Source organism: Protopterus annectens, chromosome 7.part0 (genome assembly GCF_019279795.1).
Source record: "Protopterus annectens isolate FY-2018-M chromosome 7.part0, PAN1.0, whole genome shotgun sequence".
Taxonomy (NCBI): Eukaryota; Metazoa; Chordata; order Ceratodontiformes; family Protopteridae; genus Protopterus; species Protopterus annectens.
In genome coordinates this window covers 787,109,615-787,137,171 of record NC_056739.1, presented here as the reverse complement: position 1 = coordinate 787,137,171, position 27,557 = coordinate 787,109,615, and the positions used below count along the sequence as shown (strand labels likewise).

Below are 27,557 nucleotides of genomic sequence, written 5' to 3'. Positions count from 1 at the left end.
GAACATTGTTCTGGGTATACTTGTCAGCTTTATGAAGTGTGTTGTGGACATTTTTTTAATTGCAGTTAAATGATTAGTCATTCATCTTCCATGTTCAAACTTGTTTCTGTATTACACCTTCTAAGTCTAAGCATTCTGTCATGAATATCTATATTTCTTAGCACACAAAGACTGATCTCTGTACAGTAGATGGTTTCACTTATCTCCAAACACCGCCAAGCTATAAGTGCCCTAGTGAAATATATGCCTGCACATACCTGTCATGCAAAGCTTTCACTTCTGCAGCATGGAGCTGAGCGAGTCTCTGATGTTGTGCCTCAGCTAGGATTAAACTGTCTGCTCTGGTATTTTCAATAGCCTCTTCCATCCTTTTTTCCATGTCTTTCTGAGGAAAAATAAACAACATTTAAAGTGATATAACATGACTTGCTGGACTGACAATGCATTTGAAGTTTTATCTATCTATTTATTTGTTATTATAGTTCATTGTCACTTACCTAGGGTGTGAATATAATAGGGGTTTGTAAATAACAGATAACGGATATCATATGCACTGATCTGTGAGAGGACACTCTCTGGCAGATCCTGTGATTAAGTTCACCCTTTCCACCAATTAGAATTTGCCATCTTTCTTCAAGAAGTTCCTATGCTCATGGTTGGCTATATGCCTTTGATGCTGAATGCCATGATATCATGTGCTGACTATATAAGCACATTCATCCTCTGCAGTCAACAATTCACTTTTTAGCCACTATGTAGAACATCACAGAAACAGCAATGAAGATTTGCAACAATGAAGAATGCATCTCCACTGAGAACAAATGATGGTCTACTATCTGCAGGATTTACAGGAAACATCAACAATCAGAACAAGCTGGAGGTATCACTCACCCCTGGGGTAATGGTGGAAAGGTGCTCCTGTCCCATAAATGAGGTCCTGTCATAGGTCAACTGAAATAACAACAATGTATTTCTGGTGTCAGCCTGCTAGTGCAAAGTTTTAGCTCTGACTGTGACATCAGGGATAGGGGATAATTGATGAGCCCTGAATGTCAGCAGGGGCATTGAGGAGGAATCGAGTGTTTTTGTTAACTTTCCTTCAGGTGGGAGTTGAGGCTACACTCAGTCTTTAAGTAACTTCCAGTGAAGACTAATGAAAGTAGCAGGAGGGCTACACTGGTTGGGGAGGTACAGATGATAGTATAAGGTTGCTACTTTGACACATCCACTTTCTCTGGACAAAAATGGGAAAATAAGGCAGTGGGCTTATTTCACCAAAATGGCCACATTCTCTGTGAAAGGCACTTCCTGTCTTTATGACGTGCACAATAAAATTTATCTCACAGCCTGCAGCTCATCAAGAAGTAAGATGTTAAAATATAGGGGAAATGAGAGGATGGTGCTGACTGGATCTGACCAGTGTCATGTGACTACAGTTCTGTGTGTAATGGGAGGAGGTCTTCCAAGAAGCATAACAAATAATAAGCTGAAAAAAAGGACATGCTGCTATAGCTAATATCAGGGGCCCTCCTTAAAGGCTGCTACGGTTGGGTTGACTCTAAGGCAGTAAGGATCTAAGTTACAAGGAAAAGACTCATAATTCAGATAAATATATATATCGTAGAAGGCAAGCACCACAAAAAGGGTCATAGAACATGAGTTTTTGATAGGGCAAACTAAAGCAAGCAATGGATATAGCTACTCCTGAGATGGAGCAATCACTGACCGCAGAAAAATCGAGAGGATGGAGCAACCTAGGCATGAAGAGAACACAGTGCCAATCTGCGAAGATGTGATGAATTGGCAGTTATGGGCCATTCTTTCTCTGTCGTCAGAGAGATGACACACCAGTCCATCTAAATATACCAGACCAGCTACATAAATGAATATCTAAGAAGGTAGCAGACCACTAGGGAGTCAAAAGACCTCTCACTCCTACAGTGTTCACATGCATAGAGAAACTGGGAGATGAATGGACTGTTTAAAGGGCAAAAGCAAAAAAAAATCTTCTCAGGAGAAGTGAAATGGAGGAGGGAAATCAATCCGCAGAAAGGCTATCCCTGTATCTGCATGCCTGAAGCAAAGCTACTAGGAAGGAAATTTATACAAAGAATACATTCCAGTGTTCCTGGACTTGCAAGCTGAGCAGCAGACAAACAAGTCTGTCAAATTTTAAGTACAAGTCTTCCAAACAGCAGGAGCAAATCAGAAGGGGGAAAAAGGCATACTCCCCAAAGGAAATATTTTGATCAACCATAGCTAAGTTTCTGTTCAACCCCCTGTTAGGTACAATGTACAGAAGACAAGAATGAACCCTTTGGAAAACTAAGACCCTTGCATACAGGCCTCAGAACCACCAATAACACTTGTTACTGAATGACTTCAGTATTATAGAGTACAACTATGCCCATACTAAGATACTGGGAAGATTTCTGACTGTGAGAAATCCTCAAAGGGCAACGCCAGCTGGTAGAGATTCCCAACCAGAGTGAACAAGAAAGAAACATGATGAAGGCTCGTGCTACTAAGCAGGAACAAAAATGTCTACAGGACTAAAGCTACACTCTGGGCTCCTGTCAGAGAGGTTGTGTGTAGGAATGGAACCATAAAAACTCCACTGGAAAGAGGAACTCTGAAGTCACTAATGTGATGAAAACACTCTCCTGTTACTCAAAGAAGAAGCCACCTCCTTTTCAACTTCCTAACTTAAAAAATGAGATACCTTCTACCACCTCTTGAGAGGTAGTCTGGTCATCACCAAGTGGTTGAATGAGACAAAATGTCCACAGATGAAGGCAAATGAAGAGAATTAGGAGAAGATGGTTGAGATTAAGAGCAAGTTAAACTCAGTTCTTCCTGTCTTTAAAGAATGAATCTCCCAGCTGGGGCAAAACAGAAGACATCCCCCCAGGCCAACCCAGAATAAAGCATGGGCTGCAAAAAGGAAGTCAACAGAGACAACTACCAAGAGTTTCTAGTTTGCTAAGGTGAAAAAGTTTCCAGGTGAAGAAGGCATCTTCCTCTCCTTCTTGTAAGAATAATGGGAGACATAACAAAAAAAAAAAAAAACAGACTGTTTGCTAAGATGAGACCCTGGTTCCTTTTAAGGAGGCCACTGAAAACAGCCTGAGGGGCTTTGCCAAATAGGCATGTCTACAATGCAGCAGCTCAGCCAATACCCAAAGGAAAATGACTTCAGCCATGCTATTATGCACAGGCACAAGCCAAGTCCAAACTGTAACCACAGCATCTGCGCAGTCTGTATTACAGAAGGCTACTTAGGTACTCATTTGAACCAAACAGAATCTCAAACAGACCTTGAAATGAAAATACAACAAAAAGGCCAGTAAAAAAATATAAAAATCACCAGCTTGCACTTTATTAACAAGAATGTCTCAAGTCTCAATGCTTCAGCAAGAAATGCTTTCTAGGAGTACATCAGTAAGGAAATAACAGTGCCATTTTATATAAATATTAACTATCAATTATAAAACACTTTAATTAATTAATATCTAAAACATTAAATACTGCATTTCTATTATACTTAGAAAGCAATTATATCAAAAGTTTCCATGAACATCAATTTAAAACTTCTCTTAGTTTCACCTATATAAAAGAGACTGCAGGAGCATCTGAGAACATAAATAACATTAGATGTTACACAAGTAAAATGTCCCTTAGGACTAAAGGGAACACCATTGATATAACTAAAAAAATTAACAACATATTTGCATACTGAGCATCGAGTACAACCACTAGTGCCCAGTATACCTAAAGTGCTGCATAACTTATCCACTGGCTTAACAAATTTACCATGTACAATAATATCCTGTATGTTCCTACCGCTTGTGTACGAAAATATAGGAAATCTGCATAATGCATCACAAACAGACCTTTCCTGAGTCCTGCCTCTGGGATGTTCTACAGCTTTTCTAGTGCCAACTTCACCAGAAAGAAGTAGAATTTAGACAGGGGAGGTACATAGCTGATAGCTCTAATCCCTAGGATGCTGGAGGAGTATGCTTTCTTGCCACAGGTCTTCAGACTTCTAGATGCCTTGCTAGGCAGCAAGGTACAACAGTCAAACAGACCTTAGTTTATGGAATCACCACCAGCCTACAGAGACCAAACTAATGTCAGTCCTAGGATGCTTCAACAGGTTATCATGCTAACTGGCTTCTCTTTATGGCACAGCAAAAGACAGAGACAGGATATACAGCATTCTTTAAATAAGACTCCAAGACATGATGATAAGGGTCTCACAACTCCGTAACTTGGAAAATATCAGAGGTAGGGGAAGAAGACAAAAACCTGGACCTCATGAGTTGTAAGGAGTTCCCAAATGAGGGCTCATCCAAGAAGGGAAGCAAAGACTCCACAAAGGCCAATGTTCTTGTCCATCTCATGGGAGACAGCTTCACCACTGGCAGAGCTCCCAGACAAGACTTGACAGGGAAGAAACAGGGAACCATGCAAGTTCAATAACACCAAACAAGGAAATATGCCTGGATTTGCATGAGCCTACGAAAAGAGTGCTGCAGCTGTCAGTAGCAGAGCATGACCAACACAACAGACATTTTCCTAAAGATATCAGCCCTCACTACAGGCTTGTGTTTAACTGCTTTGCTCCTTAAAAACGTACAAAAAAGTTGTTAGGTTCTTGGTTGCTACATGTCACAGCTTCAAAAGCATTTTTAAACATAGATCTCAGATGTCCCTTATTTTCCAGAACATCCCTGATTTTGCCTCATATATATTTTTTTTTTTTTTTGCCCTGTCCCTTATAAAATTTTTGAATTACTGGTAAATCACTGAGGATTACTATTCTGATAATGCATACTGATGCAGAATCTGCTGCTGTATTAATTTTGTAAGTGAATTTAAAGCAATATTTATATTATGACCTTGATTTTGGGCCTTTATTTGTCATTATTTTTGGTTTTGCCCCTGATTCTTAAGCACAAAGTTGGGAGATATGGTCCTAAAACCTTGCCATTACTTGTTAAATCCACATCTAACTCAATCAGGTGAAACAGATAGCAGCATGGATCCACTTTCACTTTGTTTGTCTTTTCGGCTTTTCCCGGTTAGGGGTTGCCACAGAGGAACTCTGGTCTGCTAATGATTGGCAGTCGATTTTTATGGTGCCGAGTTGCCAGCCGGATGCCCAACCTTCAGCGAAGGCATGCTCATTCACACATGTCTTTCGGAGGCCACTCGACCACAGGAAGGACATGCAGACTCCACACAGAAGGCACTCCAGCCGAGAATTGAACAGGAGAACCTCTTGCTGTGAGGTAACAATGCTACCGCTGTACCAGCGCGGCTTTCCATGGATCCACTTTCACTAATGGCTTTCATTGATTCAAGTTACCGCTCACAGGGAGTAAGATGTCTTAGGATTATACACCATAATGAAAGAAGCTTTTGAAATAAAATCCCAGATGTTCAAACATGGAGGTCTGTAGTCAAACCACATCTATTTGCAATTTTGAGGCTTCACCTACATTTTGTTGAATTAGTGTAGCTTTATCTGGTTGAAACAAACATGTTGAAGTTTTAGTTCCTTGAACTCTGTAAAAAAAAGAGATTTTTGGGAGGAGGCTCCCTAACTTCCCTAACTTTTCTCCACAGTGACACTACTGAGAAGAAACAAAAAAAAACACTCAGTGACTTGCTGTCTGCAAGCAAACAGAAATGGCAATGGCAGTGATTTTTAACAGAAAAGCAACTGAGTTCAATTCCAGGGAATTTAAACTGATGAGTTTAAAATTCATCCATTTTGCATTAAACAAAGTGTAGGACCAACATTTCTGTGACACATCTTAAACCCTACACAGCTAACTTAGAAACCAAAGCCAACAGAGACCTGGTATGCAGATCATACAGATAAAATGGCTGAAGAAATAAAGTTCACTTTGAAACTCCTACTTACCTTTAACAGTAGTTGTTTGAATTCCTCACTGGCTCGGTGACATTTTGGGGTTATTTGCCAAATAACCCAGTACTGGCCAGCTTTCAAAAGCCCAGACTCCTCATCCCTCTCTCTTCCTGTGATAGCTGATTGACTGAGCATGTGTTGAGAGGTAAGCCCTCAGCTATCACAGGAAGTGAATGTTCAGGCTTTTTCAATTCCAGAAAGAATGACTGGAAAGTTTTTGAAGCCAGAATAATCTAGCAAGAGTGAATTTGCAGTCAGTCAAAATACCATATAAAAACCAAATCAATCAACAACAGAATCAAAGAGGTGAAACCCACCTCACCCATGCACAATCTGGGGGACGAAGGTGGTTGGATGCTATCATTGAGGCAGTGAGGAACTTGAACATTTACTGTTACAGGTAAGTAAAGCTTATACAACTGTACTATGTTCATTCCCACTGCCTCAGTGGCATTTTGGGCAGATTCCCAAAGCTTACCCTACCTGGGAGGTGGAAGGATAAGAATTTAGGAGCTTCTGCAGAATGGTCCAAGTAAAGCCAGCTCTGAACCTTGAAAAGGAATCCAGTTTGAAGTTCTTTGCGAAGGTATGAACAGAGGACCAGGTTGGTACCTCTAGAATGCTTCTAGGCTCTACCCCTTTCCAATATGCCATCAAAGGGGATAAGGCCCTAGATGTGTGAGCCTTAACCATGCCTTGAAGAGATTTACCAGGGTGAGAGTAAAAGGAAACAATATCAGAAGATAACCACTGTGCAATAGTTTACTTAGAGACAAGTTGACCTTTCTTAGTCCCAGTACAGGAGACAAACAGCTGTTCAGCATTCCTAAAGGGCTTTATTCTGTTAAGGTAGTACCTGAGCTGCCTGTGCACATCCAGGGCATGTAGAATCTTTTCTCCCTTGTTTTTTTGACCAGGATTGAACAATGTGAGATTGATGGTTTTATTTCAGGGTAAAGTCAGAAACAACTTTAGGCACGAATGATGTATTAGTCTGTAACACAACCCCATCCTTGTGAAAAATCAGATAGGATTGGCTGACCATGAAAAGGTGCAGCTCAGAGATTCACCTTGCAGATGTCAGAGCAATGTAAAACAATCTTCAAAGTAATTAAATATGTTCCTAGTCGGTCATTATGATTCAATGACCAAAAACTCCTGTGTGTCCACAAATCAGTCAAAATCTGCTGGGCATTGCCTGTTCTTATACCATGTCATTAAGGCCTCCTTATTTATTTATTTATTTATTTATTTATATATAAGGAACTCCTCATTTCTATCCTTCAAGTCAATACCTTCCCTCCCATCCTTCAAAACCATTCTGAAAGACTTCCTAAAGCTGGCTCTGTCCTTGCTCAACGCCAGGGTAAGTTATATCCCTAAATGTGAACAAATTCCTACTCATACATTACATCTCCTTATTTGTCCTTCTTCTCTCACTTCCTTACTTCTTTCAGTTTCTCTCCCCTGACATTTCTCTCTAAATATACCATAAGCCTGGTTTTCTCTCACCTCTCATTGCAGTTCCTGTTTGTATTATCCTAACACAGCTTTAATTTCACTATAAACAGCTAAAATTTCCCTAAATATTAAATCATTGTCATATGACTTATATCTTTCATTAACCAGTGTTTTCATATTAAGTCTAATTTAGTATAATTATTTAAACTGTATTTGTTTTTTGTATTATTTTAAAGACTGTAAAATTATTATTCTTAAAATGTTTTGTAATACTTTGGAGCTTTTCTTTCCAGACTTCCACTGAAAATGGGCTCCTACTCAGTCGTACTTTCTCGGTCATGAAATGTCAATAAATAAATGAGCCATACGTTTGCCTGAGAGGCAGGTTCAAAAGGAGGCAAGGAGGTCTCACATGCAACACTACTTTCATATACTGTTTGGCCACATAAAGTGACCTAAGAGGGGGCTCCCAAGGCAGACAAGCTGAGATGGTCACAAGACGCACTTCAATAGAAGCATATGGTAAACCATTTATTTCTAAGTAGCTCACACAAATATTTCAAAATCACAGGGTTCAAAACCCTTTCAGGACCTCTGTTATTAGATAAGCACCACCTAAAAAATGTCTTCCATTTGTAAGATTTTCTGGTTGCAGATTTTCTTGCCTCCTTAAATACCTGCTGCACATCCTGATGGAACAAGTGCCTAAAGGGATCAAAACAGAATCATCCAGGCTGTCAGTTGTGATTGCTCTAAGTTAGGATGTACCATTTGCCTCTGATATTGTGTGAGCAAATCCAGTCTGTGAGGAATCTTCTAGTTATTCCCCTTAGCCATTTCCATTAAAGGAAGAACCACCTTTCCTGGGCTAAAATTATCTTTGGTAATTCTTTCTCAATCTTCAGAAGTACCTTGGGAATCATTGAAAAGAGTGGAAATGTATACATAGTGTGCCTGTCTTCCAACCATGGCTGCAAAGATTTCTTGAGCAGAATTTTTCAGTTGTCTGTTTTGAAAGGAGGTAAACAGATACTTAAGGTGTTTCTCAAATCTGGATTAGGTCCTGTAAGACTTCTATGTGGAGCTTCCACTTATGAGGGTCTGTCCAGGATATGCTTAGTCTGCCTTCCACTGTGTTTTACTCTAAAGAAATGTACGAGGCCTGAAGAGTCAGAGAATGCTGTACAGCCAGCTCCGAGGCAATCACTGCCAACTGACAAAGATGGCATGACCTTGTGCTCCTTTGCTTGTTCAGGTACCACATCACAATAGAGTTAACTGTGACCACTAGAAGACAACGCTGAGTCCATAAGTGGTGAAGAACTTTTAAGGCAGAAATCACTGCCAACATCTCTTTTATGTTTATGAGCTTTTGTGTATCCTTAGGACAAAGCAAAATTTGCAAGTGAACTGCCACAGACACTGATCTCCACGCAAAATTAGAAGAGTTCATCTGGAGAGATTGGACAGGATCTGAGAAGAGAAAGAAATGGAGTCCTGAATACAGACACAAATGATCCCTCCACCTCTGCAGTTCGTATTTCACAAATCCCTGTACTGGTACATGGAAATTCAAGGGATAAAGGTGCTGGGTCCAATACTTCTTCAAGTACCACTTAATTGTTTTCATGTGTAGTCTGGCTAGTGGTGCCATGAAGATCATTGATGCTATGAGGCTAGAATTTTGAGGAACTCTCTTGCTGAGGCCATGTCTAGAAGAGAGAAATTCAAGAAAATGCCCTGAAATGTCATAACTCTTGTTTTCTGGTAGGAAGGCCATCCTTTTTACTGTGTCTATCCATCATCCCAGGAAAACAATTCATTGAGTGGGTGTGAGAAAGAACTTTTGAAGGTTTAGTTTGAAGCCCAGGTGGGAAAGGAGGGCTGAGACCTTGACTAAGAACCCCAAGCACCTGGATACAGAATCTGCACAAATCAACTCGTCTAAATAAGGAAAAATGTGGATGTCTAGGATTCCATAGTAGGCAACCACTGGGACCAGACAGTTTATAAACACTTGAGATGCAGTAGATAGTCCAAAAAGGTAATGCAGATAACCGATAATGTAAGCCAGACATAGCAAATCTCAAACATTTCTTGAAATTGGGAGCAATAGGAATATGATAATAAGAGTTCTTGAGAACCAAAGTCACCATGAATTGGTGGTCTGGAAGCAATTCTAGGATTGATTGTAAAACTAGCATTTTGAATTTCAGAACTTTTACAGAAGAAGGCTGGTCTCCATGGTGCTCCTTTTTTTGTATCAAAAAGATTTTTGCGTAAAATCCTTTCTCTTTGTGTATCACAGGCACTGGTTCTGTGACCCCTGCTTTTACCATGTGATGAACAACTGGAGGAAACGGCTCTATCTGGTCAGGTTGGTGTGGGGCAATTCCCCCAAAATGGGGAGGATTTTCTATTCACTGCCAAGTGTATCCTCTCTGAATTATTCTTAGAACTCATTTGTCTGAGATTATTTGTAGTCAGGCTGCAGGGTTAGAAGACAGATGGAGGAAGAAGGAAGAGAAGCAAGGTCAGGAGCAGAATGGGGTGCTCTTTGACTTGGCACAGTCATTCCTGTGCAGGAGTATGAAGATGGGGTTTTGAAGAATTATCCTCCTACCATTTCTTTTTGGATTCCTAACTTTTGTTTGGCTGGGATTTTTGTTTTGCCCCTTGAAGGAAGACGCCTTATTTGGGGAAAACTTGGGTACACGAAACATCCTAGCTATCCTATATATTAATTTACCTCTGCCATCCCACTGTTTGAGAATCTCTGTAACAGAGAGCCCAAACACCAATTCAGAACTTACAGGTCATTCAAAATTTTGGCTTTTAAATCATCAGAGAAGTTCTGATTACATAACCAAGAACATCATCTTAATACAACAGAAGAAAGAGCATTTCTCAAGACTATCTGCAGATTCAAGCTTATTTCTCAAAACATGTTTCAAAACCAGAGTCAAAACAGAAACTATTTCATTCATATAAAACTTTTGCTGTGCAGGTAAGGATGCAGCAAAATCATCCAAACTGTATACAAACTGTGAAATAAATATCTTTCAAGGCCAGTAAGAGAGGGGAGATAGCCACAGAATTGAACATGTCATCCTCTATAAGGTCATATATCCTGCCTAGCAATGGAGTAGTTCCCAGCTCCCAAGGAAAACATTGCTAAATTGGACTTAAGCCGAAGTTCACCTTCTGAAGACTCACAGTGACTGGACTTCATGTCAGCTAGGAAATCACAACTGTTCATGTCAGATTCCTCATCATACCTCTCAACCTCTTAGCACATGAAATCTGGATAAAGCCTAAAATAATGGCGTCGGCAAATACCCAAAAAAATAGAGGCAGATTCTAAATGCTGGTCTTAGAAACTTATAAAGTTGCTATAATAACAGGATTTGTCTTAGCATGCATTTCCCAAAGGATATAAAGTCTAAAACTCATACGTATATCATTATTTAGTGACTTCAGTCCTCAGTGACTTGGCAGAAAAAACACAATTTTTATTAGAAACAGACCAAAAATATGACACAAAAATGTGGACAGTTGAAAGTTATGTTCCTCATCATTCTCTGAAACAACAAAAATGTCTCTAGTCAAACTAGCACTAGACCCATGTATGGGAATACAACCACCAGGGTTAGCTGTTTGCAGAACACTCTTAGGCAAAGAAACCACATCAGCCTTACAAACAGCTATAATCTGATTATCAGCTGTATGATGAAGCTTCTGTTTCTTTTTCTTGTGAACTTCATTACCAGATAAAATATCTCGGGACAGAGTATTATGTCTGGCAAGGGGACTCAACGCAGAATACTCCTGCACCTAAAGGGTTTGGTTCTCCCATACCTTCCCCAGATACTGGAACAGTCCCTGAGGTTGTGCCTAATATCAATTTCATGGCGGCCAGCAAAGCTAAACTAGGGGGAGAAAGAGCAAAGGGTAAGTGGTCTGTAGACCAAGCAGTGGCCCAGACAGAATCACCAACTGTAGGCTGAAGCATATTTTTAGTTATTTATTTATTTATTTTTTTAGTTGCAACCTGACTTGATAGACGGCTACCAGAATTTAGATCCATCAAGTCAGGGGACGAGGTTCTAGTCAGTATAATAAACTGACAGTACTGGATAATGTATCACAAGAAGCACTTAAAGTTTCTAGAAATGAGTATGTCCCACCATCTAAACTCTGACAAACTGTGCTGTTATCACAAAAACGGTTGGAAGTGTGATCAGAATTCTTTTACAACTGACAGAAGTTAAAGAATATCTAGTAAGCAATATGCAAACACCAACGCAAACAATGTGTAAAACCAGTGTTAAAATTAGCTCCCACACATTTTAACCTCATTAAACTGTCATTAAATAATGTTTAATAACAATTTAAACTCTTATTTTCTTATCAGTGAGACTAAAATCTCGACAGTGCATTCAAATTACTTCATTTGCAGTAAAATCTCTATCTGATGTTGAACACACAGACAGCAGAGCTATACATATAGCAAATAATATTTAAAAAATATAAAATCCAAGTTCTGCAATAATTTCCTGTCAGAACATGAAAATAAAGCAGAGTAATAACAGTAAAGACAGGCAAGATTAATTTGCGGTTCTGACTGCACAAGACAGCTCCTTGGTGTCTAACAACATATATGCACTCTGCACTTCTGAGAGAAACAGTCAAAGCAAGATAAGATGCTAAATAAACACTGCTCCAGGCAGAAATTCCTACAGGAATTACTGTAAACACTGACAGAAGTAGAATATTAAAATAAATATTTTTTAAATAAACAGAAAAATAGAAAGAGAATAATAAATCTAATAATAAAATGAGAGGAAGGGGCCCCCAAATGGGGCTTATCTGAGTAGTAAGCCAGAAAAATCAGTAGTGGATCCTGTGAAAAGTCAGAGCACTTTAACCTCTAGATGGCAAAAAAAAAAAGACTGAACAGTTACTTACTGTGACAGCCGTAGGCTTCCCTCTCAGGGATCTACTCAGCCAATTAGATGTTGCAGGTGTAACGCCCGTGTACAGGCCCAGTAATCAAGGAGCCTCAATCTTCACCACTAACACCATTGAGGGACGTCCACATTGGGAGGATAACAAGTACACGCACAGTAAAGTACAATTTCCCTTAAGAAAACACAGAGATCACAGTCAGTCTGGGGGCTGGTTTTCCCTTTCTCTCTAGATCCCCAATAAGACTCCACACAGACTGGCACAGCTATAGGATCCAGATCTCAGCAGATTAGTCAAGCCCAAACCTCCAGTACCCTCTCTGTCCAACCAGTGCTTTGTGTCCCTGCCCAAGTAGCTGATACACACACTTTGATATTTGATTGATATACAAAAACACAGACAATCCTGGGGAAGGCTGGCACAGGTTCTCCAGCTATGCCCCATTTCTGCCCAGACTATAAGGTAGTAATTCACTGCCACCAACTACTCTTATCAGCTACTATAAAGGCCCTTACCAAAGGGTGTCCAATTCTACTGTGCAATGTTACTGTTATCCAAATAGTAAGTGTAACCCAGGGCTAAGGCTATTGGAGTGGCTTATACAGTATCACCAAACACATGCAAGTACACTAAGAGCTTAAATTATCTCTACATAAAACAGCCACAGTTAAAAGGTTTAAAAATATTTCATAATAAATAATAAAAGCACAAGACAATACTCATTAATTCAACAAAGTGATAATAGAGAGGTCAGAAATCACAGAAAATACTTTAAACAACATTGTAGGATAGTCTGACATAAATATAGAAAACAGCTAGACTAATCTGGCTATATGCCTATCTATCTCTAAGAGAAATACTAAGATCTGTGTCTTACGTACAGAGCAAAGCAAGTGCTGGTGAGCTGATAAGTTCAGGTTCAGAAACAAATACAAAATGCTATCTTTACTTTCTGAGATAGCCCTTAAATTGATAATACACATTACTGTTGAGTCATTTCAAATTACATAATTCTTGACACTTCTGCTTAAGTTTCCAGGCTCACAGAGCTCAAAATTTAACATTTCTTTTTGATCTGCATCTGCCAGGAAGCCACAGCAATAAAAGATAATTTACATGTGGAACCTAGTAATTATCTATGTCTTAAGACAATAGAAAGAATTTCTAGCTGCAGACATCCTGTCTCTGAGCTTGATCACACACAGTTGTAAAATCCTTTACTTATCAGATTTCTTCCAGCATGGTGCACTGTGGTTACATTTTTGAAGCTCAGAACATAACACATTTTTCTTACAAGCCTGTGCATCATATTAATATTTACAAGGACATAGAATTAGTTACAAAATTTATCTAGCTAGTCTGGCAGCTTTCACAATCCCCCCCCCCAAGAGAATTCAAGCTAGTTTTTCAAGTGACCCTGGAGAAACGTTGTTTGAGAGGGTTGATTCTATCTGGGTAGACCTTACCCCATTCCCTGTCTTGAGAGCCCATCTGCATTGGCATTGCTAATCCCAGCAGTGCTACACTGACATATCATATGCTTGCAACCCTAAGCTCCACCTTAGCAACTTTGCATTTTGCTGGCTGGCTCAATGTAACCATGTTAGGGGATTGTGATCTGTGACTACAGTGAATTTACTTCCATACAGATAAGGCTGAAGTTTCTGCAGTGCCCACACTATGGCTAGACATTCCTTTTCTACAGCTGCATAGCATTCTTCCCTGGGTTGGAGCCTATGACTGAGATAAACCACTGAGTGCTCTTCTCCCTTTGAAGAAATCTAAGTACAGCCCCCACCCCATGGTTCAAAGCATCCACCTACACAACAAATTCCTTGCTGTAATCTGGACTGGCTAACACAGGGGGTCCTCCCAAAGCTTCTTTAAGCTGCTGTAATGCTTCCTCACATGCTGTGGCCTGTTTTTCCTTTTCAGGTCTGTGAGAGGAGCAGCTATGGTGCTATAACTGGGGACAAACTTTCTGTAGTACCCTGCTGTCCCTAAAAATTCTCTCACCTGCTTTTTGGTAACAGGTGCAGGCCATGCCTGAATGGCTTCCATTTTGGCAGCTTCTGGCATGATCTTACCACACCCCACTCTATGTCCCAGGTAGGAGACCTCTGCCATACCCACCTGACATTTGCTGGGCTTAATGGTCAACCCTGCCCTCTGTAGTCTGCTTAGCACCTCCCTGACATGCTGAAGGTGCTCTTTCCATGAATGGTTGTAGATGGCAACATCATCTAGGTAAGCAAGGGCAAAATCTCCTGCTCCTCCTAGGATATGATCTACCAGCCTCTGGAAAGTTGCTGTGGCATTTTCCATCACAAAGGGCATCTTTGTGAACTCATATAAGCCAAAAGGAGTCACAAAGGCTGACTTCTCTTAGCACTGGGAATCAAGGGCACCTGCCAGTAACCCTTGGTAAGATCAGTGGTGATAAGATACTTAGCCCCACATAGCTGCTCTAGGGCTTCATCTGTCCTAAGCATCTGACTCTGTGTGACTATTTAACTTCCTGTAGTCCACACAGAACCTGGTGCTGCCATCCTTTTTTGGCACCAGCACCACTGGGGAGGCCCAGGCACTGTTGGACTCTTGAATTACCCCTAGTTCCAACATGTCCTGTATATCCTCCCTCAGAGTCTGTTTGTCTATCTCAGGCACCCTGTAAGGGGCCTGCCTAATAGGCCTTTGGGGTCCTGTATCTACCTGGTGCTGCACCAGGTGGGTGCACCCTGGTTTCCCAGTGAACATGTCCCCAAACCCCTGTAGCACTGCTCAGATTTCTCGAACCTGGGTAGGAGATAGCTGCTGGGACATTGCTACCCCTTCCACTGAGGTGTCAGTCATAGCCACACTGAGGAGATCAGTCACCAAATCTCCCTCAGACTCCTCCTGCAATCCACTGCAAATACTCAGCATAAGGGCCTCCCTATCATGATAAGGTTTCATCATGTTAACATGGTATAATTTGTGCCCCTGCCTCCTGACTAGCAGTTCCACCATGTAGTTAACATCACTGACCTTCTTTACCACCTTGTAGGTTCCCTCCCAGGCTGTTTGCAGCTTGTTATGTCTGACAGGAATGAGAACCATTACCTGCTGCCCTACAGCATACTCTCTAGCTCAAGCATTCCAGTCATACCAGACATTTTTCTGCTGTTGGGATTCTGCTAGGTTCTACTGAGCCAAGCCCATGAGTTCCCAGAACCTTGTTCTGAGGTTTAGGACAAATGCCACATCAGACTCCTTGTGAGATTCACACTCACCCTCCCACTCATCACAAATTAAGTCTAGAGGCCCTTTCACCCTATGCCCATACAGCAACTCAAAGGGTGAAAAACCTGTGGATTCCTGGGGAACCTTTCTGTAAGCAAACAACAGATGGGGCAAATATTTGTCCCACTCCCTCTTAAATTGGTCTGCAAATGCCCGTTGCATGGACTTGAGTGTAGAGTTTAACCTCTCAACAAGACCATTAGTCTGGGGATGGTAGAGGGTGGTCTTTAGGTGCTTCACCCCACAGTACTTCCACAGACAAGTCAGCAGGCCTGACATGAAAATGGCACCTCTGTCAGTCAGTATTTCCTTTGGGAAACCTACCCTGCTGAAAATCTCTGACAAAGCATTTGCCACCTTTTCCACCTCAGTGGAGGACAGAGCCACTGACTCAGGGTATCTTGTAGCATAATTTACTACCACTAGGATAAACATTTTCCCTGTGGAACTTGGGGTACTCAGAGGCCCCACAACATCCATAGCTACCCTCTGAAATGGCTCTTCAATCACAGGCAAAGGCATCAAAGGAGCTTTCACCTTGTCTCCTGCCTTGCCTATCTTTTGGACTGCTCACAGGTCCTGCAGTACCCTGCTACATCTTTGGAAATCCCAGGCCAATAAAAGTTCTGGATAAGACATCTCTTTGTATGTTTTATGCCCATATGACCTGCAAAGGGAATATCATGAGCTATGGCTAGAAGTACCACACGGTAGGCTCTAGGCACTACCAACTGCTGTATCCTCTCACCTTCTAGTCCTCCCTCAGGGGTCCATTCTCTATACACTAACCCTTTGTCCCAGTATACAGATTCCCCCTTCCCTTGAGAATCAGGTGCCTCACTAGCTCCCCTTCCACAGGAAGTCTGGTATCCTCTGACAGCGGCGCCTAACTGTCAGGCTGGGTACTACTACTCGCCTCTGCCCTAGCAGTCACTCTGTCCAAGGGATCATCAGTACCCACAAGCAGCTGTGGCTCACCTTCAGTCTCACTGCTACAGGGTAGCTTCCTCTCTGAAGTAACCACCTCACCAGTCCTGGCTTCAAGTGTGCGGTCTATCTGGGTCTCCCCCAGGCTACCAGACCCACATGCTTGTCTCCAAGCCTGACTGCATGTAACTGTATGAGCACATGGTACTGCATTTTAAAAATCATTCCTTATCAGGACATCTGCAAGGATACCCTCAAACACACCTACTTGCTGGCTTCCTTTTCCACCCTCCCAGTCAAGGTGGATCCTAGCCAAAGGTATTTGGAATAGGGTCCCTCCTAAAGCTCTGACTGGAGTAGACTCCCCAGGTAAGTAGTGCTCTTTTGTAACCATTGCAGGCTTCACAATGGTTATGTCAGAGGCTGTCTCCCTCTTACCAATGGCCTTTTTACCATTCGTTATGATCGGATATAACCTTTTGTGGTAGTTTGGTACCCTTGTTGTCTCAAGACAACCTACTGCTGGCATTTTGTCTCTCCCACATACTGTCTGTCTCACCTTTTGTTCCCCAACTTGCCTCTGTGGACATCTATATGTTACATGGCCCCAATGGTTGCATTCAAAACATTTATCCCTAGGTCCTGGACATGTACCTGGACTAGTGCCTTCCCCTGCTACTGTTAGATTCTGTTGGGGCAGTCCGGGCTGCCCACCATGGGTTCCCTTAGACTCACGAGCAGCATTGGGTGTCCCACCATGGGTTCCCTTAGACTCATGAGCAGCATTGGGTGTCCCTTTCCTGTGCAGTGATGCTCTACTTGCTAGGTATAGATCTCCCTTATTCCCCAACTCATCTGAAATAGAGCATTGTCTACAGCTCACCAGATCCTCTGTCCTCAGGCAAAGTGCTAAGGGCTTGTTCCCTCACCAAAAGGTTTGCCAGTCCTTCAAAAGTGGTGACCTGACATCCACTCACCCACCTATGAAAATACATGCTTAGTTCAGCAACATATTCACACACACTTTCATCTGCCTTGCGTCTATGCTCATGAAACCTTTTTCCTATAAGCTTCAGGTGTTAGCTTAAAAAATTCTAACAAACAATTCTTTACATTATAATTTTAAAAAAATCAACATCAAACAGTTTGGAAAGTACATTTACAGCTTTACCATGGAGTAAGGGGGTCTGGAACCATACCCAGAGCCTTTGGTCAACATCATACTGTTTACATACCCTCTCAGACATATGAATGAAACTACCAAAATTTACTGACCTTGTATTCATAGGTTCATAGGTAGGTACTAGGCTATTGGGCCTAGGCCCTATATAAGCCTAGCCAAAAGATACCCTGGCTTTTGCCACCCAAGAAAATTATTTTCCTGTGCCCCTGTCGAGCAGATCCACAGAAGTGATCCCTGGGTTGAATTTCTTATCTCCCATCTAATCATCAAGATTTTTCTTGAAGAGTGCTAATGAGGAGCTTTATTTGATATAGATAGGTAGTTTGTTCCAGAGTATGGGAAGTCTCTGGGACAGGAATCTATCCCTCCAGCATGTTCTGTTTATTGTGGTGACAAGGTTTAGGTCCCTAGAGCGTGTAGCTCGGAGGGATTGGGATGTCTTTAAGTGGAGCATGTCCAACAGCTCTGGGTTTGACATAGCTTATTATCCTGCATTTGCCCTGGCTGCTGTATCCCTTGCCCTGGAGTGTTTTCTTTCCGGTCTTTCAACCTCCATTCCTGCATTAAGACTTGTGAATCCTTCCTGCCTGCTCAATAAGGACCCCTTGTTCTTAGTTTCAGCCTGCTCATCTACAGCCCAAAGAAACCTACCGTCCTATTTCAAATTCCCAGTCACCAAAGGAAAGAAGGAACTTTCAAACTCCATTCCTGCATTAAGACTTGTGAATCCTTCCTGCCTGCTCAATAAGGACCCCTTGTTCTTAGTTTCAGCCTGCTCATCTACAGCCCAAAGAAACCTACCATCCTATATCAAATTCCCAGTCACCAAAGGAAAGAAGGAACTTTCAACCTCCATTCCTGCATTAAGACTTGTGAATCCTTCCTGCCTGCTCAATAAGGACCCCTTGTTCTTAGTTTCAGCCTGCTCATCTACAGCCCAAAGAAACCTACCATCCTATTTCAAATTTCCAGTCACCAAAGGAAAGAAGGAACTTTCAACCTCCATTCCTGCATTAAGACTTGTGAATCCTTCCTGCCTGCTCAATAAGGACCCCTTGTTCTTAGTTTCAGCCTGCTCATCTACAGCCCAAAGAAACCTACCATCCTATTTCAAATTCCCAGTCACCAAAGGAAAGAAGGAACTTTCAACCTCCATTCCTGCATTAAGACTTGTGAATCCTTCCTACCTGCTCAATAAGGACCCCTTGTTCTTAGTTTCAGCCTGCTCGTCTATAGCCCAAAGAAACCTACCATCCTATTTCAAATTCCCAGTCACCAAAGGAAAGAAGGAAGTACATTTTTTTCCCTAGAACTATTGTTAAACTCTACTGCTCTCAATAACATAGTGGTGTATGTAATCACACCATCAAGGCATGTACGCAGCAGCCATACTCCTCTCTACCCAATAGGTAACTACTTTTCTCTCCTTAAGAACTATTACTTGAGCCCTTTATTGTAGATATCTCTGTATCCTTGGGTTTTGCTGTATTATACCTATTACCCACTAGGTGGTACCCTAATCTAGGCCTGAGTGGTCTTCTATTATCCCTACTTCCCTGTATTGGATTCCAGACTACCTTTCAGTTACCTATTGTACTTGACTGCTCCTAAACCTGTCCTTCTCTACTTATCTACTTGTCCTCCTATTCCTCTCTACTATCACTTAGCAATCAAACAGCTGAGCTATCACACTCCACTCACCTGGAACTACCAAGGGCTCCTCAGGAGTTTACTGCTCACTGATTGTCTCTGGAATTTGTTTCTTAACCTGCTCCAACACTGCTCCGTTCGCCCGGCGGGCTCGCTCCGCTCCCCTACCCTACCCCCAATTCCCACCCCCAGTACTCCTAAACTTATACAACCAAACCACACCCCCTACTTCTCCAAACTAATCACAACATTCACATTAACATACTGCACACACCTCTCTCTATCCATCCCTAGTAAAACTCCCCCCATAGAACACCAGTAAAGCTTAGTAGTCACAATGCAAACACTAACTTCCCAAATCCAACGAAAGTTCCTAATCTTTGTTACACTCTTGCCTTGTCTAACAGCAGCCTACCTGCTAACATCTTAAGAACAGTCAAAATATTTACATCTAAATTTCCCTAAAAAGCAAACAGGTATTATACCTCTAACTAACTCCTCAGAACACATAAATATAACATCACTACCTAGCTATTTACCTTCAAAATATCACAGACTAACCCATATCAAATATAACTATCTTAAACCCAGAAAACCCCTCCACCATTACTATAACCTTTACAATCCCTTAAACAAACTATTATACCTTTCCTTACTAGATGGAGACATCCATCCTAACCCAGGACCAGGTCATAAAGTAAACATACAACCAAAAACTCATGTTCCCTCTTCCCCTAATATCCCATCTAAATCTCCCAACTCACTCTATATGGCCTACCTCAATATTTGCAGCATAAATAATAAAACTGCCCACCTCCATGCTCTCCTGGATGTTCATTCCTTTGATATACTTTGTTTAACAGAAACATGGCTAAAACCCACTACGCAAGATGTTGAAATCATTCCACCTGGCTATAACATCTTAAGAAAAGACCACAAAGCAAAAAAAAGAGGGGGAGTTGCTATTCTTTATAAAGAAGGGCTACAAATATCAATACTAGATTTCAGTTCCCCTTCACAAAACAATGTAGAAATCATTAGCACTAAACTTCTGTTTAATCCTAGCAAATCGATAAATATAATATGTATCTACTTGCCACCTGGTAACAACACCAGCACTCTGGAAGGTATGCTTCCTGAGCTCTCCTCAAATATTCCCCAAGAGACAATAATTCTTGGAGACATTAATATAAACTGGAAGGATTGCTCTACTGAAACACCAACTTCCCATATTAACCTTCATGGCTTCTCACAAACAATCAACTCCCCAACCAGAATTAAGAAACCTAACAAGAAAGAATCTATCCTAGACTAGATTCTTACAAATAATCACCAACAACTCTACAATGCAGGGACCCTCCCTGACGATGTAAGTGACCATTCTCTCACTGACGTAATCAGGCAAAGGTCTAGCATACACAACCCAACCATATATAGAATAATAAGAAACAACAGAAATTTTAACCCTGATAACTTCCAAGCTGAACTAAAAGCATGTAATTGGTCACCCATAAAATATCTCCCACTTGATGGAGCAGTAAACTATTTTAACTCAAAATTCTTAACAATCCTTGACCACCATGCACCAAAGCGTTCCATCAAAATTAAATCTAAACCCGCTCCATGGCTTACGAAAAAAAACAGGCAAAAAAATCAACACAGAAATAAAGTCTGGGCACAATGGAGAATAACTAAAAACCCCATAGACCAACAACAATTCAGGCAAAAAAGAAATGAGACAAAAAAAGCTATACTTGAAGATAAAAAAAACTTTTACTGCAACCTCCAACAGAACAACCAAAAGAATCCACAAAAGTTCTGGGCTAGCATAAACAGACTACTTAGACCAGGCCAATCCACAACACCACCCCCTATAGGAACAAATCCCAACAATCCAAAGCAAACTGCTAATGCTTTTAATACCTTCTTCACAGACACCATCCAAACACTTGCTAATCAACTAACAGCCAATAGCTCTGCCCTTCCAATCTTAACTACTAACTCTCTTCCAACTCTCAACCTGCTACCTGTCCCAACTTCTCTCATCTGCAACCTTTTATACAAACTAAAACCTACTACCCCATCAGCTGACCAGCTACCTGCTGAATATCTGCAAAAGGAAGCCAAAGCATAACATATCCTGTATCACTGTTGATAAATAGAGCCATACAAGAAAGCATTACTCCCACCATCTGGAAAGTCTCCGCCATTATCCCCTTACACAAGGGTGGAAACTCCATATAATATTCTAACTATCGTCTTATAGCACTACTCTCCCCCTTAGCTAAAACAATGGAAAAGTGCATCCATAGACAGTTACTAGACCATCTACTTCAAAACAATTTACTGGCCAAATGTCAACATGGCTTCAGGCCTTACCACAGTACAACTGCACTCCTATCCTTCACTGACTGCATCAATAATAACTGCAATAACAATCTTCTCTCTTCAGCACTCTTTATCGAACTTTCAAAAGCATTTGACATGGTCAACCATGATCTACTTATTAATATACTAAAATCCTTTTCTCTGGATACAATGACTATAAAATGGTTCTAGTCCTACTTGGACAATAGACAACAGGCAGTGCTATGGGACAACAACCTATCATCTCATCTCCCTGTCACCCTAAGTGTTGCTCAGGGCCCCATATTGGGCCCCCTCCTTTTCTCATTATTTATCAATGACCTTAACCTAGCTAATCCTCCAGCTAACTGTGTACCATACGCAGATGATTCGACAATAATCTGCTCAGCTAATTTTCAATCCCAACTGCAGACTCTAACTCAGAAAATGTTTAATACAACAGAAAACTGGTTTCTACAACACTGCCTGCTCTTGAACCCCAAAATAACTATACTCCTCCTCTTCACTCCTACCTGTAAGTCACTCCCAATTAATTTTTAAGTCTTATCCAATAATGGTATACTCATATCTCCTGATCCAACAACTAAACTTCTAGGGGTAACCATTGATAACAACCTGAACTTTGAAACCCACATCAACAATACCATAAAAACTGTCAACAGGAAACTAGGCTCCCTTTATAGGATTAAACCATTCCTCACCCCACTAGCTAGAGCCACTATTGTCCATTCCCACCTTATCTCCACACTTCTCTATGCTTCTTCAATATATACTAATTTGTAAAAACATAACCTTAACAAACTAGCCAACTCATACAACAGCATTGCAAGATTTGTTACTGCTTCCCCCTTTAGGACCCATCACTGCTTTAACCTAAAACAGTTAGGTTGGTTAGAGCTTCAGAATCAAATTCACTTTAACCAACTCACCATTGCCCACAAGACCCTCTTCCAACCTACCAATACCCCGATACTTTCTAACATCATTACCCACTATAAAAACCTTAAGACTTTACACTCATCTAATAAACTACTTGTATCAACATGTAAATCTAACAACATGTCAGGAGATGCTCTGTTCTCTAATGCAGTTGGAAAATATTGGAACCAACTCCCTCATGAACTAACACCACTTTCTTCTTTTATACCTTTTAAGCATAATCTCAAACACTACCTTAAAACACATTGGTTATGTCCCTGTACAAATCCAGACTAATCTCAGCTTGTATCCCTGTTACCCTCACTACAGACCTTATGCCTGCTCTGCCTGCACCTTTGTCTATCAAGGCCTATCATTGGCAAAGTTATATCTTATCCTAATAGAGATAATTTAACATACCTAGTTCAAGTCTTCTGTATATAAAGTCAAAAATAGCTTACCTAAGGCTTGCAACAAGATTTGTACAAACTGTTACACTGTTTGAACTGTTGAAATTTGAAGTATGTATTCTGTATAACAGAATTGAGGGAATTTTGCCTGTTTTCTTGTGTTCTTGGTTTATGGTCGAGAATTTTTTGTGGTATTCTGTATAACAACTAGTTACTAATTACTAGTATAGTATATTGTATATGTTGTGTTGTTGTTGTGCCTTTCGGCTTTTCCCGGTTAGGGGTCACCACAGCGGAACTCCGGTCCGCTAATGATTGGCAGTTGATTTTTACATGCTGAGTTGCCGGCCCTAATGCACAACCTTCAACGAAGGTACACCCATTCACGCATGTCTCCACACAGAAGATGCTGTAGCTGAGAATCGAACGGGACAACGACTTGCTGTGAGGCGACAACGCTACCGCAGCACCACCACCATGGATTGTATATAAAGCCAATAATATCTTATCTAATGCTTGCAACACAATTTTGTACAAACTGTGGAATTCTCTGAACTGTTGAAATTTCTAGTATTTATCTGTATAACAAATTGTTACCAGAATGTTTGTAGTATGATAATCTCTCAGAGCTTATCTCCCCGGGACTCTACTGAAAATGGACATATATCCAGTTAGACTATCCCGGTCAACAAAAGTAAAATAAATAAATAAATAAAAATAGCTTTGTATGTTAGGCAGAGATCGTCTCTGAGTAGGCGATATGCGACAGAGTAAAGCTGGAGTTTTTTTAGACGGTCTGCGTAGGGCACCTGTTTGAGACCAGTAATCCTCTTTGTGAGGTATTTCTGTGGCCTTTCCAGTTATTGTAGATGTCTTGTGAGGTACATACCAAAAGGGGCATTGTACTCTATAATGGGTCTAATGAGTGACGAGTAGAGGGAAAAAATTACCTCTTTTTTCCTGGATGCGAAACCTTTTGTGATGAGGTGTGCCATGTAGAAGGATTTCCTGACTACTGTGGCAATGTGATTATCAAAGGAAAGACTACTGTCCACCTGTGTCCCAAGGTCTCATCACACTTTCAGTGTTAAGTAGACTGCCACCTATGGGGTAGTTTATGGGTACAGAGTTTTTACCAAAAGGGATGACAATGCACTTTTTGGCATTGAGCTTGAGGCCATGGCTTTGACACCAGGCATCTGTCTCAGTGAGGCCCTTTTGTAAGATATCCACATCGTTAGGAGTTTTGATTATGGCTCCTAGTTTGCAGTCATCTGTGAACTTCAAAGACCTTCTATGTTAGCCTATACTTCAGAGAGGTAGATACCAAACAGGAGAGGACACAGGGCTGAACCCTGTGGTACTCCACTTGTCACTGGTCTGAAGTTGGATTTGGAGTCTGCTACTTTCACAGTGTGGGCTCTGTCAGTGTGCCAGTTGGCAACCCATCTTGTGACATAGGGATTTATACCTAGTTTAGTGAGTTTATCTATAATTCCAGAGTGAGGGATGGTGTCAAAAGCCTTAGCGAGATCTAGATAGGCTGTGTGAACCACCTTACCCTCATCTACGGCTTTGGCGACCACTTCAAAGATGTCTATCAGGTCTAGAAGACATGATCTGCCTTTTACAAACCCAAACTGCTTCTGGGGTCCGGTTACTCCCTTCCCCATTACCTCCATGACTTTGGTGAAGAGTCAGCATCTCCTTTTCATGTTGCCTCTGCCTCTCCTTCTCCTCAGCTTCCAGGCGTAGCAGTTTCTCATTCTCCTCAGCCTGCAGACATAACAGTTTCTAATTTTCCTCAGTCTCTAGATGCCCCCTCAGTCTCTCTGCTGGTTCCATTTCCAAACGCTTGGCCTGCATCTCAAGTCTCTATCTCCAGATGGATTTATAAGTCCTCTGTAGAAGACTTGAGCTGTCCATTCTTTGAGTGTTGTACATCTCCACGGCCAGTCTGATCATCCTCCTGGTTGCTATTTGCTGATACAGCTGGGACCAAAGCTGTAACCATGTATGCCTTAGTCAGGTTTCCATGCACCAGTCCTTTTAGCATGGCACATCTCAGCCAACTGGCTCCTTGTCAGCTTACCATACTCCTCTGCTGACATGCTTTCCTGCTCTCCCTGACTAACTAAGCTAACAAAAGAAATAAAACAATTGTGATCTGAACTCTGAATGTTCACTGCGTGGCTGATTTTGAGTACTAAAACACTTTCAGTGATCACTGTACACAAGCTACAGGAATTCACGATCCACACCACTATAAGCCAATTAATATGTCATGTGGCTATTTCTCTAGTAGCAAACGATTAATATTTGATGTGCATGTCCCACCACTGCCAAACAATTAATATGTGATGCCCATGCACTGGCCAAGTAATCAAGGAGCCTCAATCCTCACCACTAGCACCAGTGAGAGGCATCCACATTGGGAGTATAACAAGTACACACATACAGTAAAGTACAATTTCCCTTAAGAGCACACAGAGATCACAGTGAGTCTGGGGGCTGATTTCTCCCTTTCTTTCCAGATCCCCAATAAGACTCCACACAGACTGGCACAGCTGTAGGGTTCAGAACTTAGCCGAGTAGTCAAGCCAATACCTCCAATACTCTCTCTGTCCAACTAGTGCTTTGTGTCCCTGCCCAAGTAGCTGACACACAGTTTGAGATTTGATTTATATACAAACACACAGACACTGCTGGGGAAGTATAGCACAGATTCTCCAGCTATGTCCCCTTCTGCCCAGGCTATAAGGCAGTAATCCACTGCCAGCAACTACTCTTATCAGCTACTATAAAGGCCCTTACCAAAGGGTGTCCAATTCTACTGTGCAATGTTACTGTTATCCAAATAGTAAGTGTAACCCAGGGCTAAGGCTACTGGAGTGGTTTATACAGTATCACCAAATACATGCAAGTACTTTAAGAGCTTAAATTATCTCTACATAAAACAGCCACAGTTAAAAGGTTTAAAAATGTTTAATAATAAATAATAAAAGCACAAGACAATAGTCATCAATTCAACAAAGTGATAATAGAGAGTTCAGAAATCACAGGAAATACTTTAACTCATTCCCTCCAGTACAACTCTTTTGAGTGTGCAACTTTAACTCCAAGTGGGTGTGGCCTGAACCTTTAAAAATGAAGTTATCACCTTACAATGCTAACAAATACTCATTGACAGAGGCCAAATATCAATATAATTGTGTTTGCCATCATGTATGTTTTAAGATAAAATATTCTGATACCTTCTATGAAGCATGGTTTTGGAATTATTAATGCAAGTATGAACAAGTAATATTTGATGCCTAGAGGAGCAGTAGGAGGTAACTGCAGATGCACCTGGACATGTCACTCGGATGTAATGAGTTAAAACAATGTTGTAGGATAGTCTGACATAAATATAGAAAACAGCTAGACTAATCTGGCTACATTCCTATCTATCTCTAAGAGAAATAATAAGATCTGGGTCTTACTTACAGAGCAAAGCAAGTGCTGGTGAGATGATATGTTCAGGTTCAGAAATAAATATAAAATGCTATCTTTACTTTCTAAGATAGCCCTTAAATTGATAATATATATTACTGCTGAGTCATTTCAGATTACATAATTCTTGACACTTCTGCTTAAGTTTCCCAGGCTCACAGAACTCAAAATTTAACATGTCTTTTTGATCTGCATCTGCCAGGAAGCCACAGTAATAAACAAGACTTTACATGTGAAACCTAGTAATTATCTATGTCTTAAGACAAGAGAAAGAATTTCTAGCTGCAGACATCCTGTCTCTGAGCTAGAGATCACACACAGTTGCAAAGTCCTTTACTTATCAGCTTTCTTCCAGCAGGGTGCACTGTGGTTACATTTTTGAAGCTCAGAACACAACATAGTTTTCTTACATTTGTCAAAGAAGCCTGTGGATCATATTAATATTTACAAGGACATAGAATTATGTACAAAATTCCATCTAGCTAGGCTGGCAGCCTTCACAGCAGGAAGAAAGAAGGAGGGGAGTGTGAGCTTTTGAAAGATATCCAGTCCTAGGTTACCTTGGCAGATAACCCTTAAATGCCACTGAGGTAGTTGGAATGATGAACATCAATCCTTTCAGCCCATATAAGTCCACAAAAGACAATATATGTGGTCAGTTTGTTCATTAAACCCCAACCTTGTTTGCAAATTATTTTCAGTCTCCATAAACTGGTTTACAGACAGCATTCCTGGAAAATCAATGTTACCTGGAGATCTTAACCACAACTGGGGAGCTGGCTGTCAAAATGCTGCCATCTATGTTATTACTGTTCTGAGCTCCCCACAAGACTGTGATCATGCTACCTTGGTTAACTTGCATACTGAGATTGAACATAATCTTGACTGGATTTTTACAAAAAATCTAGAGAATATTCTTGCCCCATGGCAGACTACCAACTCCCCTAGTGATCATTTA

General features: G+C 41.1%; 1 protein-coding gene across 1 annotated transcript in view; it reads right to left on the bottom strand.

Moving 5' to 3' along the window:
- LOC122806689 (rootletin-like) overlaps positions 1-27,557 on the bottom strand; it is a 552,836-nt gene that overhangs the window by 313,371 nt on the left and 211,908 nt on the right. The window contains exon 4 of the mRNA XM_044077321.1: positions 258-385. Coding sequence (XP_043933256.1) covers positions 258-385 — 128 coding nt within the window. The remainder of the gene's footprint in view (positions 1-257; positions 386-27,557) is intronic.